Source organism: Peromyscus leucopus, chromosome 7, assembly GCF_004664715.2.
Source record: "Peromyscus leucopus breed LL Stock chromosome 7, UCI_PerLeu_2.1, whole genome shotgun sequence".
Lineage (NCBI taxonomy): Eukaryota > Metazoa > Chordata > Mammalia > Rodentia > Cricetidae > Peromyscus > Peromyscus leucopus.
In genome coordinates, this window is record NC_051069.1 from 99,105,732 (window position 1) to 99,123,588 (window position 17,857).

A 17,857-nucleotide genomic window follows, 5' to 3' on the forward strand; every position below is an offset into this window, starting at 1 on the left:
TTCACCTTGCAATGTATAGATATTTCATTCTATTAATTCAAAATAAATTATAGGACTCAATATAAACCACAAATCTATAAGAACCTAGAAGAGGGCTAAAAGAAAAAAAAATCTGTGGTTCTTGGGTAAGCAAAGACCTTTTATACAGGGCATAAAAAGTATGGGCACTGGCTGGCAAGATGGCTCTGTGGGCAAAGGTACCTGTTACCAAGCCTGATGGCCTGAGTTTCATGCCTGGGACCCAGACTGCTGCCGTGAGGACCAGCCTCCAGCAGTACATGGAGCTGATGAACTAAGACTTTTTTATCTGAGGGGGTAAGGGAAAAGACACACTCTCTCTCAATGGTTTCCTTCTGACCTTTTCTTTATTCTTCTTTGTAATTTTTTCTCTACATCTTTCCTAGTGATTTCCTTCTTTCATTCCTGATGTTTTCCTTCTAACTTTCTTATGTTTTGCCTTACAGCTTATATTCCCCAGCAAAATCTTTCAAGCAATATAAAAACTACAATGTGGTTACATTTTTCAAGTGAGTGATTATAGTGAATACAAGTAAAAAACAGTATGTTTTCCATATCCCTTACATGAGTAAACATTTTACGTGTTACAGGTGAAAATCAAGTTGTCCCAAGAACCCACATACATTCATGTCGAAGTAACTTGTTACAGATTAACAGAGTGTGAGCAAGCAGGTATTTTTCTCAGCCAGTTCTTTGGCTGGCAGGCTGCATTTTTGTTGCAGAAGGAGTGCTGTGATGTTTGTATGTCTGTGGAGCCTTCTTTTTTTGTGTTACCCAGCTGGTCTGCATAGAGGTGATTAGGCATGGGCTGAGTGCAGGTTTGAGATGTCTGCACTTGCTGTACTGGGGATGTCTGTATGTCAGTTGCTTGATTGTCAATAAATAAACTATTGTTGGCTAGCAGGAAGTATAACTAACAGAGAGAGAAATAAAAAACAGAAGCAGAGTCACTGCCAGCACTGCCAGAAGCAGCATGTGAGATGCTGTAAGCACGAGTACGTGGCAAGTATAGATTTGTAGAAATGGGTTACTTTAAGATAAAGAACAGTTAACAAGAAGCCTGCCACGCCATACAGTTATAAGTGATATAAGCTGAGTATTATAAGATTGTACTGGGCTTGACCGGAAGAAGCTCCAGCTTCTCTGTGTTTATTGTTGGTGAGTGACTGTGGATGTTGACTGTGGACTCAGTACAAGGATCATTTTATTATTTATCTCAAAAGGTAATCTTATAAGAAATCTTAGAAGAATCACAAATATAAACTTTTATATATGAAAAACAATAAGTCAGCTCTATTTTAAATCCTTAGGGTGTATACTCACTCATCAAAGTTTTTTATGGTGGTTATTACCAGGTAACAGCACTGGGAGGGCAGGGTTAGAAGAAATGGGAGTACAAAAGGAATCAGTCATCACCTTTGGTCACCAACACATCCTAACAAGAAAGGTATAATAATAATTGGGCTGCTTGTTTTTGATCCCTGACCTAAGAGTCCCACACTCAGCTATGTGCCTTTCTAAAACTTTAGATTGTCTTCTTGGGTTTTTCACCTCAAAGCTATTTGACAAAAACACCTTAGTCTAACCTTAAGTTATTTCCAAAGCTTTGTTTCAGCTATGATGCACCCCGAAACCTGGGAACACATGTCCCAACATTAAAGTTAAAAGAATTTAAGCTAGCTGGGCTACTGGGACTCAACTGTTTTTCCTTTCTTTCTTTCTTTCTTTTCTTTTCTTCTTCTTCTTCTTTTTTTTTTTTGAGACAGGGTTTCTCTGCGTAGCTTTGCGCCTTTCCTGGAACTCACTTGGTAGACCAAGCTGGCCTTGAACTCACAGAGATTTGCCTGGCTCTGCCTCCGGAGTGCTGGGATTAAAGGTGTGCGCCACCACCGCCCGGCTCAACTGTTTTTCTTAATCATTAACCTAAGCCACAGTCTATAAGGCTCCTCAATAGACACTCACGTGTTCTAGCCGTGTGACACTTCCTTGTTTTATTTTTATCCTCTGCAGCCTCTGCTTTATCAGAGGCAGGGGCAACATTTATTTTTGTCCTACCTTTACCTGTGTTAACTTTTCCACTAAACTGACCTCTATCATAATCCCTTACTATGTTTATTAAAGACCCTCAATCATCAAAATCTTATTTATTTATTTATTTATTTATTTATTTATTTATTTATTTATTTAATAGTTTAATGTATTTTAATAGCAAACTTACAGGAACAGCACAGAAGACAGACAAGATTAAAAACATGTACTTGCATGTAGGACAACTCAGTTAGAAAAGTATAGTGAATGGATGGAATCTACTGTATGATAAAAATGCTACAAACACCATTTAGTTGCCGTCAATAAGAAATTTACTTATTAAAAAAAAAAATCCAAGTGTTGGCATTGTCCAGAAATTTTTAACAGGTTTATCATTGTTATAAAGTTGAACTGTTGAAATGTGTTCACTGAAACATTTTGCTTGCATTAATGCTTTACATCTTGCATTTATATTAAAAATTCACACACAAGTGAAAATGGAAAAACTGCCAATACCTGATTTCTGTCCCCTATTTTTTCACTCGCAATCATATACTTCGGTGCCTTTTGATCCCATGGAAAAAATATCTAACATTCAGAACTACTGATAACAGGAAGAAGAGGGAAAAAATGTTTGAGAATGAAATGTCTCCCCTCATAGTGGACTCTTAAGCACGTTCTCCGCGTATGCGGCGTGCTAGCTGGATATCTTTTGGCATTATTGTTACACATTTGGCATGCATAGCACACAGGTTGGTATCTTCAAAAAGGCCAACCAGATAGGCCTCACTTGCCTCCTGCAAAGCACCAATAGCTGCACTCTGGAAGCGCAGATCTGTTTTGAAGTCTGAGCAATTTCTCGCACCAGACGCTGGAAGGGAAGCTTGCGAATCAGAAGTTCAATGGACTTCTGATAACGTCTGATTTCACGGAGTGCCACAGTACCAGGCCTGTAACAGTGAGGTCTCTTCACCCCTCCAGTAGAGGGCGCACTCTTGCGAGCGGCTTTAGTAGCCAGTTGTTTCCTGGGTGCTTTACCACCGGTGGATTTGCGGGCAGTCTGCTTTGTACGAGCCATGGTATGGGCACCTCCTTATTTACCCGCCTTCTCCTTCGGCTGGAGCTATGCAAGCGAAAGTCAAAATCCTATTTAAACGAACACTATTGTTGTATAAAATCATTGCTTCAGTTAAACAGAACAGCTTAGGAGGAAATCATCTTCATAATAATCCACAGGTAAAAATGCCCAGGAGAACGGGATATTTCCAAGAGAAGATCACGCTGCATTAAGGACAGTGGGGATCTATCTCCCCACACCCATTCACACCATGCCAGATACTAGAGAAAATTGGCAGCGGCGGCGGCAAACACGCAAAGACACAGCAGTAGCGAAAAACATTCTGGGGCCGAGGTTCTCGGGCTCTGCTAATCTGGGACTCACCCGTCAGGGTTTTGTTTCCTGGTGGATCGGTGCCCTGAAGTCGGTTGCCATCTGCTGCTCCTCTGACATGGCCACGGGCAGACCCACTTGGAGAGAAGTAACCCCTGCAAGTTGACCTTTGATAAGAGTGAGTGTGGGGGGGCACGCACTAAAAATTTTAAAGTCTGCACAATACAAGAGAAACCAGATACACTGATCAAAATTAAGATGGGCTCCTCTCTGAAACCCATTTATGAGAAGATGAAAGCAAACAAACCACAGATGGAAATAAAACGGCCCCAGTGATGAATGAGTGACGTTTTGAGTCTTGTTATTGAAGGTCTCGGACAGAGACTTGGCTTGAGATGTCAACAGCCCAGGCTCTGCTGTCTATTGTGAGAGTCCAACCCGAGATGCCGGTGATAGTGAAACAAGAAATAGTTCAGGGTGGTCACTCCAGCAACAGGGAGACTACCGTCCTAGTCTTCCTTTAGGGGCTAATAAGGTCCAAAATGACTTAGGGGAAGGAACAAAGTAATAATGGAGTAGACACTGTAGACGAATTTCTAAGCGGTCTTATTAAATAAAAAAACACGGAGCCAGAAATAGGAGTGAAAATCTGACAGAGACCAGAGGATCGGAAGAGCCACCAGCTAACCTTAGCTCCCTGCGCTGCAGCTTCTAAAGTGCAAGTTACTTCCTGTCTTACCCACACCTTTATTGCCTTGCTGTTCAGCCCTCTCATTGGCTCTTAGCCCAACTACCTCACTTCCTTGTCAGTGCCTGTCTGTACAGACCTCCAGGTCTCTATGGTTGGTACTGGGATTAAAGGTGTGTGTCACCATGCTTGGCTCTGTTCCCTAGTATGGCCTTGAACACACAGAGATCCAGACAGATTAAGGGTGTGTGCTAACATTGCACGACTTCTGTTTTTACTAATAGTGGCTGACCTTTATCCTCTGATCCTCAGATAAATTTTACTGGGGGACACAGATGAATTATCACCACAAGACACAGTGGAGGCTGGAGAGATGGCTCTGCAGTTAAGAGTGCTTACTGCTATTACAGAGAGAGGATCGGTATGTAGTTACCAGCACCTACCCTGGGTGGTTCACATCCACCTGTAATTCCTGCCTCAGGAGACCCAACACCCTCTCCTGGACTCTGCAAGTGTGTGCCCACGTGCACACATGCACACGCACACACACATGGTTTAAAAATAAAGAAAAGAACTGATAGTTAAGCAGCCTTGGTCACACTGGGGTTAGCTGACCTTCATTTTAGGTCTGGTTCTTCAAGGTCCATCTGTGGGGAAAGTCATTTGAGAAGGCAGTTTGCTGGATAGTTTAGTTTCCATAACAGAATGGTTGTTTTGAGGGGGTCAACCTCGTTCCTGTCCAGATGATTCACTGAGGGGTAATCTACATGGAAGGCTTTGAGTCCCAGGATCTTGACAGATCTTAGTTACTCTAATCTGTCTGCTTTCAGTCTTGAAGGGCACAAGGAAGCAGGTTAAATTTAGCATTATGCAAACCTGGATTTCTAGTTTTTATAGATACTCTGTTCTTAAGTGGTCGACAAGCCTACGTATAGACCTGAGAAGGAATCTGACCCAAAGTTTAAGGTAACAGAAGAGACATACAAAAAGGAAGGCAGAGATGCCAAGCTCTTGTCCTGTTTATAGTTTTCCATATGGCATCTGCAGGCATAAGTCACAATGCCAACCTCTCAATCCTGCTACATACTTAGAATTACCAGAATCTGGAGAAACCAAGTGTCTATCAAACAAGGCAATACTACTTAACAATGAAAAATAATAAACTCATTTGTTGTTAAAATCATAAGAATCCAGGTGTGGTGAGTGGATATAAATGAAAAATAAATAAGTAAAGAGTTGTATGTGATAGGGTAGTTCATGCTTGTAATTCCAGTACCCCAGAAGTAGAGGCAGGATTGAGAGAGCCAGGCTGTCTTAAGCTTAAGGCCAGCCTTAACAGTGTGTGTGTGTGTGTGTGTGTGTGTGTGTGTGTGTGTGTGTGTGTGTGTGTGTGTATGTCTATATATGTGCTTTGGTGTTTTCCATGGGTGTCCGGTCCCCTGTAACTGGAGTTTCAGACAGTTGTGAGCTGCCAAATGGGTCCCGGGAATTGAACCCTGGTCCTCTGGAAGAGCAGTCAGTGCTCCTAACTGCTCAGTCATCTCTCCAGTTCCAGCCTGAACTTTTTAGTGAGATGAAGCCTAGCATCATGGCATACCTTTAATCTCAGCACTTGGAATGCAGAGACATGGGAATCTTTGTGAGTTCAAGGCCAGCCTGGTCTACAGAGCGAGTTCCAGGCCAGCCAGGGTTACAAAAAGATTCCTGTCTCAATACCGGCCCCTACTACCCCCAGCCTCTAAACAAAGAAAAAAGAAAAAGAAGAATGGACTGGAGAGATGGCTCAGCCATTAAGAGCACTGGCTACTCTTCCAGAGGACCCAGGTTCATTCCCAGCACCCACATGGAGGCTCATGACCATCTGTAGCCCCAGTTCCAGGGCATCTGATGCCCTTGTCTGACCTCCTCTGGGTCTAGACAAGCATGTGGTGTATATATATACTTGCAGGAAAAACATTCATACACATAAAACATAAAAGAAAAAAGTGGACAGCATAAAATACATACATTTGGGGCTGGAGAGATGGCTCAGAGGTTAAGAGCATTGACTGCTCTTCCAGAGGCTCTGAGTTCAATTCCCAGCAACCACATGGTGGCTCACAACCATCTATAATGAGATCTGGTACCCTCTTCTGGCCTGCAGTCATACATGCTGTATACATAATAAATAAATAAATCTTAAAAAAAAAATAAATAAATACATTTTCAGACATCAGAGGACTGTACTCTGGGAAAGAAGAGAAACAAGTGAGTAGGTCTTAGGGTAGTTTTCAGATGGCGCAGGGAAAATCCAATAGAAGAGAGTGATATCATAAATAGTGGGAGATTGGAGCTGGAGGTGGCTAGAGGCCTGATGGTTTCAGGTTGATACTGGAGACCTGAGCGTTGGCAGACCGTGGCTCCTCTGCATTTCAGGACACAGGCTGGGCCAGTGAGATGGCTCAGCAGGCCAAGGTGCATGCTGCCAGGCCTGACTGCACGGTTGGATCCCTGGGAACCATGTGGTGGAAGGAGAGAACTGACTCCTGCAAGTTGTCCTCTGACCTCCACACATGTGCACCTCACATACCCCCAAGACAGACAGACAGACAGACAGACAGACAGACACACACGTAAATAAGGGGCTTTGTTTGCTTTTGTTTTTTTATTTTTTTAATGAGTTGGTTTAATTAATTCAAAGTGGTACAGAATTCAGAGTACAACAGAGATGAAACAGCTCTGGTAGGATTTCGGACTGAGTTTACTTTAAATTCACAGCTGAGGTAGGAATTGCTGAACACTAGAGACAATGAGCCATTGTATTATTTATTATTATAATTTTTTTTTTTTTACAAAAGTTTATTACAATGTACAACAGGCTCCAGGGTAACACTTCATTCTAATTGTAGGTGGCAAAGATGTTATAGTAGGGAATCCAGATGTTTAACAGGCTCCAGGGTAACACTTCACTCTAGCTGTAGGTGGTAAAGATGTTATGGCAGGGAATCCAGATGTTTAAATAGGAATGGAAGAGGCTCACCATCATCTCAGATATGAGGAACAACTTACTTTTTGCCAGATTTCTTAATTCCACATGTGGCCAGGGGTCCCTTGCCCGTGGCCTTGGCTTTTAGCTCCTCGAGTTTCTTCTGCTCCTCCTTCTGTTTCTGCTTGAAAGCCTTATCTTCCTGCGGAGAGGCAGAGCAGGTTCACTCCAGGCCAGAAGCCCAGACCCTCAGTGCCCGCCCGCCCGCGCCTCCGCTCCCGTCCTCACCTCGTCCATCTCCTTGGCCTGCTTCTTGGGCTGTTTCAGGGGCTTCTTTTTGCCACCTTCGGCACCCAACATGGCACCTGCTGTTTTTGTTTTTCAAAGACAGCCTATTGGTATGTGCCTACAGTCTGAGCACTTGGGAGGTGGAGTTAGGGGTGAGTTGAGAACCTGTTTCAAAATGAAAAAGGAAGAAAGGGAAGTAAATTGCCTGATTCTGCAGAGGCTTATGGTAAGAATTATATTTACACTTTTGTTTTGTTTTAGGAAAAGGTCTCACATGGCCTTCAACTTGCTATGTATCCAAGGATGGCCTTGAACTGCTAATCTCTTTGCTTCCATCTTCCAAGTGCTGGTATTATAGGCATGTGCCATCACACCTAGCTTCATTTATAATTTTTTTTGTGTTTTTTTTTTTTTAGAGATAGGGTTTCTCTGTGTAATAATCCTGGCTGTCCTGCAATTTGCTATGTAGACCAGGCTGGCCTTGAACTCAGGGACCCGCCTGCCTCTACTTACTGAGTGCTGGTATTAAATACGTGCGCCACCATCTGGCTTGACTTATACATTTTTAAAGGGCCATATTTATTTTTAGTGTATATGTATTTGTGTCTATGCACTTGGGCCTGCATGCACACTGGCCAGAAGTCAATGTTGGATGTTTTCTTCAATCATTCTCCATTTTGTGTTTTGAGACAGAATCTCTCCCTGAACTTGGAGCTCACCAATTTGGCTAGATTGGCTAGCCAACAATCCTGAGAGGTCCTCCTATCTCTGCCTTTGAAGTTTTGGGATTGTAGGCATGCACTGAAGTGTCTGTGGTTTTTTTTTTTTTATATGGGTTTTGGGGATTGCACTTGTATGGCAAGTGCTTAGCCATCTCCCCAACCCCTAGAAGGTTATCTTTTAGAAGAGAACACAGTTGGGATTATGTGTGGTCTGCAGCGTCTAAATATTAACTAAAAGCTCTCTGTTCTGAAAGGTTGTTGATTCAAGGATCACAGGTTTTACATAGGCAGAGAAACAGTTACAAAAATTTGTATAGTGATCCCTCTTAATCTGTGGCTGAATGCTGATCTTCACAGGCATTTCTAGGATGCTAGCTAACATGGATGCCAGACTACTAGAAACTGAACAATTCTTAGAGGTCACACAGTCATGGGCGACATCCAACCAGGGAGGATGGCCCTGCTTAGTCACCCTCAGTCAGGAGAGACTCTACAAAACTTAACTGCTAGTGTCCAGGCACAGGTCACACAAAGAAAAAAAAATCACCTCAAGTAGATCTGAGAGTCCAGGTGTCTGCTAGACTTCAACACTCTTAAAGGACAGACAATTCAATCCAGGTAGTCAGCAATGTCATGTTCACAGTGTTCAGTAGTCATTCGATATTTTTGGAAATCATGAAAAAGCAGCAAATTTTGGACAACTGAGAGACTAGTCAACAAAACATTAAGAAGTATTAGCAATATGAAATTAGCAGAGGAAAAACTTCAGAATCCATATTTTATTTTATTATTATTAGTATTAGTATTTTTATTTGTTTCTTTCTATATAGCAGTTATTTGATGAGATCTAAAGCTTTAGAATACAATTACCAAATAAAACAGTATCAAAGAAAAATAATATTCAGAAAGGAAACCATAGAATCCCATAATTCTGTTTTGGTAGTGAACTGTAAGTAACATGGAGAAAAGTATAAATTTTGATTATATGAGTTTGGCCATATTCTGATCATCTTAGAAATTTATGCCTTTCTTTCTTTCTTTCTTTCTTTCTTTCTTTCTTTCTTTCTTTCTTTCTTTCTTTCTTTCTTTCTCTCTCTCTCTCTCTCTCTTTCTTTTTTGTAGTATTTTTATTTTATAATTAACTTAATTTCACATATCAGCCACAGATTCCCCTGTCCTCCCTCCTCCCACCCCCAGCCTCCCCCCAATTCACCCCCCACTCCCACCTCCTGCAAGGCAAGGTCTCCTGGGGAGTCAGCCCAGCTTGGCAGACTCAGCCAAGGCAGGTCCAGTCCCCTCCTCCCTACACCAAGGCTGAGCAAAGTGTCCTAGCATAGGCCCCAGGCTCCAAAAAGCCAGCCCATGCACCAAGGACAGGTCCTGGCTCCACTGCCTGGGGGCCTCCCAAACAGTTCAAGATAATCAACTGTCTCACTTATCTAGACAGAAATAGATGAGATCTACATGAGCAAACTGGGGGGGGGGGTAATGGAGGGCAAGCATCAGGGGAAAGAGAGCTTAGGGGAGAGGGAAGTCCCAGCTAGATCAGGAGCAGAGTGGGAGAATAGAGAGGGAGACACTATGATGAATGAAGACCCCAGGGAAATAGGAAGAAGCAGAGTGCTAGAGAGGTCCCCAGAAATCGACAAAGATACCTCCACTGTGGACTACTGGCAATGGTCGAGAGAGTGCCTGAGCTGACCTGCTCTGGTGATCAGATGGCCGAAAACCCTGGCTGTCATGATAGAACTCTCATCCAGTGTCTGATGGAAACGGATGCAGAGATCCATGGCCAAGCCCCAGGTGGAGCTCTGGGAGTCCAATCAGCGCAAGAGAGGAGGGATTGTATGAGCGAGAGAAGTTGAGACCATGGTTGGAGGAAGCACAGGGACAAGAAGCCAAACCAGTGGAAGTGCATGAACTGTGAACCAATGGCGGAGGAGCACCCATGGAGCTGGACTAGAATGCATATTTTAAATTTGTTTTTGATAATTTCATACATTGATTGATATGATGTATTGTGATTAGATCAAACTTTCATTTCTCTCATCTGTCTCCCTCTCAGCTCTCCCTTCTCCTCACCAGTTCATTCCAATTGCTCAGTAACACTTTGTGGTACTGTGAGACCAGAGCAGGAACAATATACCTGCAAGTTAGTAGGAAGCCAGAACCACAAACAATGTATTTTGCAGGTTAGGAGTTCTGCTTATAGTTAAAGAATAAGTTCCTGTTTGTCCTGTGTTAAGTCCTTGCAAGTTAAGATTTCTATTTGTAATTAAGAATAAGTTCTTGAGCCTGGTGGCACACGCCTTTAATCCCAGCATTCCCGAGGCAGAGGCAAACTGATCTCTGTGAGTCTGAGGCCAGCCTGGTCTACAGATCAAGTTCTAGGACAGCCAGGGCTACACAGAGAAGCAAACAAATGAACAAAAAACAAACAGACACCCCAAAAAAGAGAGAGGGGGGAAGGGGAATGAGTTCCTGTTTCTTAGATCTGATGTCAACTGCAAAACATGCTTTTCAGCCTACACGGAATTTTCCACCCATCCCGGTGACGTACTCCCTTACCCTCCGCCCTTCCCTTTCTCTGTCTTTCTGACAGTGTGTAATGGCCAGCTCTCTCATCCCTGTCAACACCTCCTTATCTCTCCTACAGAAGAGACCTCAAGGGGCCCACAGGGCCTAGTCTCTCAAATCCCAATTTAGGGTGAGACAGTTGGCTGGCCAGTCCCAGGCACGCCCCAAAACACAGCTTGCTTTAATTGGACAGTTGTGGATGGGGTGTTTTCTCCTCACTGTTCTCAGGTTTAATGGTGTGAACGTAAGGCTGTCTATCTGTTCACTCCCTGGAGGATATCTGGATTAGCAGTGATTTCTTTGGATAGCTGTAACAAATTACCACCACTTTAGTGGCTTGAAACAACCCAAGTGCAGTTTGCAGTTCCGGAGGTCACAGGTGCTAAAACCAAAGTTAGCTGACTTGTTTCCTTCTGGAGACAGAGGAGGAGAGTTTTGTTTTTTTTTTTTTTTTTTTTTTTTTTTGTTTGTTTTGTTTTTTGAGTTGAGGTTTCTCTGTGTAATAGCCCTGGCTGCCCTGGAATTTGCCCTGTACACCAGGCTAGCCTTGAACTCAGAGATCACCTGCCTCTGCTGAATGCTGGGGTCAAAGGCGTGTGCCACCCTTGGCAAGGGGGGAAATTTTTGTTTGTTTGTTTGTTTGTTGTTTTTTGAGACAGAGTTTCTCTGTGTAGCTTTGGAGCCTTTCCTGGAACTCACTCTATAGTCCAGGCTGGCCTCGAACTCACAGAGATCCACCTGCCTCTGCCTCCTGAGTACTGGGATTAAAGGTGTGCGCCACCACCACCCAGCCTGAGGGGGTGGGGGGATTTATTTGCTTTCTGGCTCCAGTTTCTAGAGGCTACCTTCATCCCTAGATTTGTGACCCCTTCCTCAGCCTTTAAAGACCACAGTGAAGCATTGACAACTTCTCCCCTCCCGTCCCCTTCCTGACATCTCTTCTCTTGATTTCAACTGTCTTGTGGATAAATAAAAAAGCTTGTGATTACAGTGGGCCCACCTGGATAGTTCAGATAACCTTCTTGTGTCAAGAGCCTTTAATTTAATCCATTCCATTGCCAGGTGCCGAGTAAAGTAACATGCTCATAAGTTCCAGGGATTAGAACATGTATGTTGTGGGGAAGGCAAAGAGTTTTACTGCTGTGTTATTTTGAGCTGTTGATTTTGATGAACAAAGATATTAATACTATAAGCGTTTATACGGGTTAATAGAACATAAATCCTTATTTCTTTGGGATAAATATCCAGGAATATAAGTATAATAAACAGCCGGTGTGCTTTCCAGAGTAGTTGTACTTACATTCCCACCACAGTGCGTGGACAGGCGGTATCTCGGCACCACTGTCAGCATTTGAGGTTGTTACGGGTTTGTTTTGGAAAGCCCGATAAACTTGCACTGATGTCTCACTGTGGTTTTAATTTGTGTTGTGCTGATATGCCTAGTGGGTCTTGAAGATCTTGTGGGCGTTGACTTTTCAAAAAGGTGGTAGCGTCCACCCTGACGCAATGTTTAGTAACATTAGGCGCAACATTTCTGCTAAGAAGGAGTTTTACTTTTGATTACAGATCACCAGGGAAGGGAGAGTTGGGGAAAGGCCTGGTCAAGCCCGAGAAGCTCCGTTGTGCATCCTTGCATCATGAATGCTTCTACGTGAATTTGGGGCTCCTAAGCAGGGGTTCTCTATGGCCAGGGGCCCAGGCTAGCCACTCTGTCTGGGTCATGCCCTGTCCCGTGGGTCAGCTGGGAAGGGGATGATGCGCCAAAGTCAGGCCTGAAAGCAGGCGCGTGATGGAACCGGTTCCTCCCAGAACTGTGCGCAGCCTCGGTAACTGCCATGAGGAGGCTCCGAGATAGAGGCCGAGGCCTTCATGGTGGTATGGCCTTACCAGGCAGCTCCTCCCTGGGCCTCTTGGCCAGGTTCTTGCTGCTTCAGACACAATTGGGCGAGGCCCGGATGGTTCCAGGGATGCTGTCTCTTGCTCCTCTCCCCTTGGAGGATGGCATCGATAGCCTGGGTGCACGTCCCCGGGAGAAGCCCCTCACAGGGATGCCTGAGACCTCGCAGGCCCCCCAGCCTGCGGGGGCGTGATGCCCCCTAACTCAGTGGCATTTACTCCCGATCACTCTTTTCCAACCATGACTCTGTCACATGAACGGTTTCCAACATGGATTCCAACCACTGCAGGTGAGGTTTCTGGGCCATGGTTTGCCGCAGAGAACTAGCCTGGACCTACGGGGATGGGACCCTGCCGTACAGGAGGATCCTGGGTCCTTGGATGTGGGGTTGGGCTCTGACCCTGATGAGTCTTAGGGATCCACACCTGCCCTGGGGTTATTTTCGGGGACGGGGTGGTTGGGGGGGGGGCTTGTTCTGCAGGTTCTAAGGATCTGGCTGGCGGTGGAGCAGCAACAGCTTTACCCCTCAGCCCCTCCTCCCTTCACCAACCTGCTCCAGGTTGTGGCCGCAGAAGTTCCAGGATAGTTGGCGGAGAGCCTGCCGAAGAGAGGAAGTGGCCCTGGCAGGTGAGCTTGCAGGTGGATAGCTCTCACATCTGCGGCGGCTCCCTCATCAGCAAATGGTGGGTGATGACCGCGGCCCACTGTGTGTATGGGTGAGTGCCCGGGGATCTGGGCTTGGGCCCCTGACCAGGTTCTATGGCCTGTCCCTCTTGCTTTCTATTTGGAAAAAAAAAAAAAAAGCCGGTGGTGGTGGTTCACGCCTGTAATCCCAACACTTAGAAGACTAAGGCAGGAGGATTGCCAGGAGTTAGAGGCCAACTTGGTCTACATAGTGTGTTCCAGGCCAGCCTGGGTCACAGAATGAGAGAACCCACCTAAAACTATAGGGCGTGGGAGATGACAGACAGTCGTAGGTTTTGTTGTTTTTAAAGTTCAGTTTCGTTTGACACCTGAACATTTGGATGTCTAACATAATCCCAGGTGACACTGAGCAGAGACCACACTTGGAGAACGGACTGGTGGCTGGATGGGGTGGTTAGGGGTCCTGGAGGGAACATGGTTAGAACAGAGGGAGGAGCTGGTGGCTGTCTCAGGAGGATGGGGCTGGGCTGGGGCGACTGTGTGGAGAGGAAGTGTGTAGACCCTTCAGGATCTCTTTGCAGCCATCTGAATTATGTAGTATCGATGGGAGAGATTAACCTGTCGTCCAAAAATGCAGTCAACATTCCTGTCCAAGACATCATTGTTCACCAAGATTACTCTGTTATGGGATCCATTGTGAACGACATTGCCCTTGCTCTGCTGGCCTTCCCTGTGAACTACACTGTCTCCATCCAGCCTGTCTGCCTCCCTGACAGGGCTTTCTTGGTACAAGCTGGGACCCAGTGCTGGGTGACCGGATGGGGCAGAACATTTGAAAAAGGTGAGCCTAAACAAAGACCACAGCAACTACAGACCAGGAGCAGACTGCTTCGTAAACTGGGACTGGCCTGCAAGCTAAAGGGAGGGGCAGGGAGCTGGAGCTTCTAGCAGGTGGATAAGGGAGGGGGAGAGAGAAGATGCTATGAGGGAGCCACAATTGGTGGATTTCTACTGGTTTCCTAGGGCTTGAGGACTTGGGTACCAAACATGGTGGATACTCACCAGAGTGGATTCTAGTTCAGGTGGAGATGACCTGTTTGTAAGCTAGAAGTACCTATCTTGGTAGTAGGGAGCTTCTCATATGTGAGGAGAGGCCAGTGAGTCTGTAGGGCAGCAGTTCTCAAACTATAGGTTGCGACCCTTTTGGGGATCGGATGACTCTTTCCCAGGGGTCGCCTAAGACCATGGGAAAACACAGATATTTACATTATGATTCATAACAGTAGCAAAATGACAGTTATGAAATAGCAATGAAAATAATGTTATGGTTGGGGGTCACCACAACATGAGGAAATGGATTCAAGGGTCATAGCATCAGGAAGGTTGGGAACCACTGCTCTAGGGTCCTCCTATTACTGGGAAGAGTGTAGTTTGGTACTTTGGTGGACTACCTGTCTGAGAGTTTGTGATTGTGTCCTAGCAAGTAAAGATGCTCTCCTGGTGCATAGACACTGTCACTAATGTTAGTGAGAACATATCACATGCTTGTTGTCACCTCCCAGGCTGACAAGATTTGGCCCTCACTTGGGCTGTCCTTCCTTTGACTTCCTTGGTTTGGACTTTCCATTGTCTTACACTCTCATTTCCTTCAGCGTCAGATGTGAATGACAGCTGGTGCCTTTGAGGGTACCCATGTGTGAACACGGAATTGAGACCCAGAGGAGGTACAACTGACTCCTGTCATTCCTACTTAATGGAGATCTGCTCTCTCCAAATTATCTCCCTCTAGGTAGAGCATCGGGACAGCTCCGGGAGGTTGAGCTAAGCATTATTCGTTACGAGCAGTGTGATGAGATTCTCAGAGAAAGCACAGGAAAACTATTTGCCCAAGTCCAAGAAGGGAGCGTCTGTGGCTATAGTGAGAGAGGAGGAGATTCCTGCCAGGTCAGTTCATGGGTCCCTTGCTGCTCTGCCCTGCTAGCCTCTCCTCAGAACTTCCTAATTCCCAGACATTAGGGCCTGGACTGTGCCCCTGACCCTCCATGTACTGTTATTGAAGCTAACGGATTGTCAGAGCAAGCCAGCACAGCTCCTGGGCTAGTTTGACAGGATCTTCCAGGAGGAAACAGCAGTGGCTGGGGGTGGGGAGTGAATCAGGGAGACAATAATTCAAATTCGGTGTTTTCAGCCCCTTCTGAGTGGGATTCCACGCACTTGGGGTAAGTGATTTACTCATTATTTCAGAAAAGAAACATTATGTTGGTTTATATTCAGTTTTCCTCTTTTTAAAAAAAGATTTATTTATTTAATTTATGTATATGAGTGCTCTATCTTCATGCATGCCTTTTTATCAGAAGAGGGCATTGTAGTGGGTAGCCATTCCAGCTTGGATCTGGAAGTTCCAACCCCCATTGAGACTCTGGCAACTGTCACGCCTACGAGGCGGGGTCTGGGGAAGGTGTATCGCAGTCCAGAGGTGTTCTTTGGAACTTTGCTCAGTCAACCTCCACCGTCTAGGGTCCAGGAATAGAGAGAGCACTCACCCATCCAAGTCTCGGGTCTCCAGACGCCTCCCCTGGCCCCGCCTCGCAGGCGTGACAGTTGCCAGAGTCTCAATGGGGGATTGAAGCCTAGCAGTTACAGTTACAACTTAGTATATATATAATCTTAGATAGAACATATTAAGTATTAGATTCAGGTTCTTTAGGATAGGACATCTTTTGGAATGATCTTTATAGCATGCCATTTACCTATGCTCTATACTTCTCTGGATTTTAGTATGTGTTTCTTGCTTGATATTGTTTGCATTGGTTGTAGTTCCATCTTATCTATGTCATTATCCCTCATTATTTCTGGACAATATTTGATAACCATTCCTTTGTATATAGTCTTGTACTAGTTTAGAACCTTCTTATTTAGACAAAAAGGGGGAGATGTAGTGGGTAGCCATTCCAGCTTGGATCTGGAAGTTCCAACCCCCATTGAGACTCTGGCAACTGTCACGCCTATGAGGCGGGGCCAGGGGAGGTGTCTGGAGACCCGAGACTTGGATGGGCGAGCACTCTCTCTGTTCCTGGACCCTAGATGGTGGAGGTTGACTGAGCAGAGTTCCAGAGAACACCACTGGACTGCGACCTACCTATCCCTTCATTTGTAAGTTACCCACTAAATAAATCTTCCTTTTAACTATGTGGAGTGGCCTTAATAATTTCCCCAATAGGGCATCAGATCACACTAGAGATGGATGTGAGCTACCATGTGGGTGCTGGGAATTGAACTCAGGACCTCTGGAAAGAGCTGCCAGTGCTCTTAACCTCTGAGCCATCTCTCCAGGCCCCACTTAACCTCTTTTAATAGAACTGTTCATTTGTTAAAAAAAAATTTAATTCCAAAATCTCATAGAAATTTAGGACCAGCAGGTGCATGTTCGGTTTGTATCAATCTCTCCAGGGCCTTGGGGTGGAATCTGTTGTGCTGTTAATCAATTTCATTCCTGTTGTTTGTTTCTTTCTCTTTCTCCAGGGAGATTCTGGGGGGCCCTTGATCTGTGAATTTAATGAAACATGGGTGCAGGTGGGGATCGTGAGCTGGGGCATTGGCTGTGGTCGAAAAGGAATTCCTGGCGTTTATACAGAAGTGAGTTACTACAAAGACTGGATCGTTAGAGAACTGAGTCGCGCTTCGTATGGGAACTCACCAGGCTTCCTCATCTTAAGCACATGCCTGGCGCTTCACTTGGACATCCTGGTGACCCTGTGATCCCCTCGGTCCACTGTCCTCTTGTTTCTGAGCCCCGCGAGGCTTCTCCTCCGACCTTCTTTCCCTGCTAATGCTCTTTCTTCAAATTCCACTCGTAATCCCTTGCCTCAGTGGAGCGTGACAGGGAGTTTGGGGCTTGCAAAATGTCCTAGCCTGGTGCTCCAGTCATCGGCCTCAGTTACCAGTGTATAAGGGTTGTGCTTTGCCTGGAGTGAAGGAGAGTGAACCATTTCCAGATAGAAGACTATCTGACCTGCCAAGTGGAGGGAGATAACTCATGGAGGCCTTGGAGATCATCCACAGAGGAGAGAGACATCATCAGTGTTGAATGGCCACAAGACCTAATCGGTTTAATAGCTCTTACCAGAGACCCTGCAGTACCAGTGAGTTCTGTGAGCACTCACAAAGAGACAGGGAGGCACAGCACATTTCCCGCGGAGTTGTGGGCCTGGGACTGCTACCTCTGGCTCAGTTGTGGGTGGCAGCATTTCCCCACACCACAGTGGGAATCCATCTGTGAGTACAAAACTTTTGCTGCGTAAGACTCCTGGGAGCAGTCCTGCCTGGTACCCTCTTCCTCAGTACCCTAGCAGCCACTTCCAGGGCCACCCTAAGTTTTGGAGAGGCTAGATTTCGGATGTGAACTGAATAAATGTGTCTCATATGCTCTGAAGTTTTGTTTATCTGGAATATTTGGCTGCTAATAGCATACTCTAAAGAGAAACGGGCCCCCATTTATGAGGGGAAGTTATTCAGTTTCCTGGAGGAGGTTGTCTGTCCCATCTAAGTTTTGTGGGTGTTCTGAGCCCATCAGTCCCACAGCACACATTCCAGACATCAGCATGTAATGTGCCTTCGGAGTCCCCCGCACTTTGGAGGC

General features: G+C 45.4%; 2 protein-coding genes and 1 pseudogene across 2 annotated transcripts; 1 reads left to right on the forward strand and 2 right to left on the reverse strand.

Moving 5' to 3' along the window:
- Positions 1–2,638: 2,638 nt before the first annotated feature.
- LOC114705260 lies at positions 2,639–3,163 on the reverse strand (annotated as a pseudogene).
- A 3,683-nt stretch (positions 3,164–6,846) lies between these two features.
- Positions 6,847–7,487, reverse strand: LOC114705258 (translation machinery-associated protein 7-like). Its single transcript, XM_028887055.2, has 2 exons — positions 7,378–7,487; positions 6,847–7,291 (listed from the first exon to the last, which is right to left on the reverse strand). The coding sequence occupies exons 1-2, from the start codon at positions 7,447–7,449 to the stop codon at positions 7,169–7,171; spliced, it is 195 nt and encodes a 64-aa protein (XP_028742888.1). The 5' UTR covers positions 7,450–7,487; the 3' UTR covers positions 6,847–7,168.
- A 4,560-nt stretch (positions 7,488–12,047) lies between these two features.
- On the forward strand, positions 12,048–17,650 carry LOC114705167 (serine protease 44-like). The gene is given in 6 exon segments (XM_028886856.2): positions 12,048–12,755; positions 12,758–12,862; positions 13,133–13,289; positions 13,800–14,059; positions 15,008–15,162; positions 16,741–17,650. Coding segments are annotated over 6 exon segments (1,158 nt in total). The 5' UTR covers positions 12,048–12,511; the 3' UTR covers positions 16,978–17,650.
- Positions 17,651–17,857: the final 207 nt, after the last annotated feature.

Bases quoted from the DNA above. Each gene is read 5' to 3' on its own strand.
- LOC114705258 (XM_028887055.2), bottom strand. From the start codon at position 7,449: ATGTTGGGTGCCGAAGGTGGCAAAAAGAAGCCCCTGAAACAGCCCAAG. The intron at 7,292-7,377 runs GTGAGGACGGGA...GCCTCTCCGCAG, and splicing joins AGGCCAAGGAGATGGACGAG to GAAGATAAGGCTTTCAAGCA.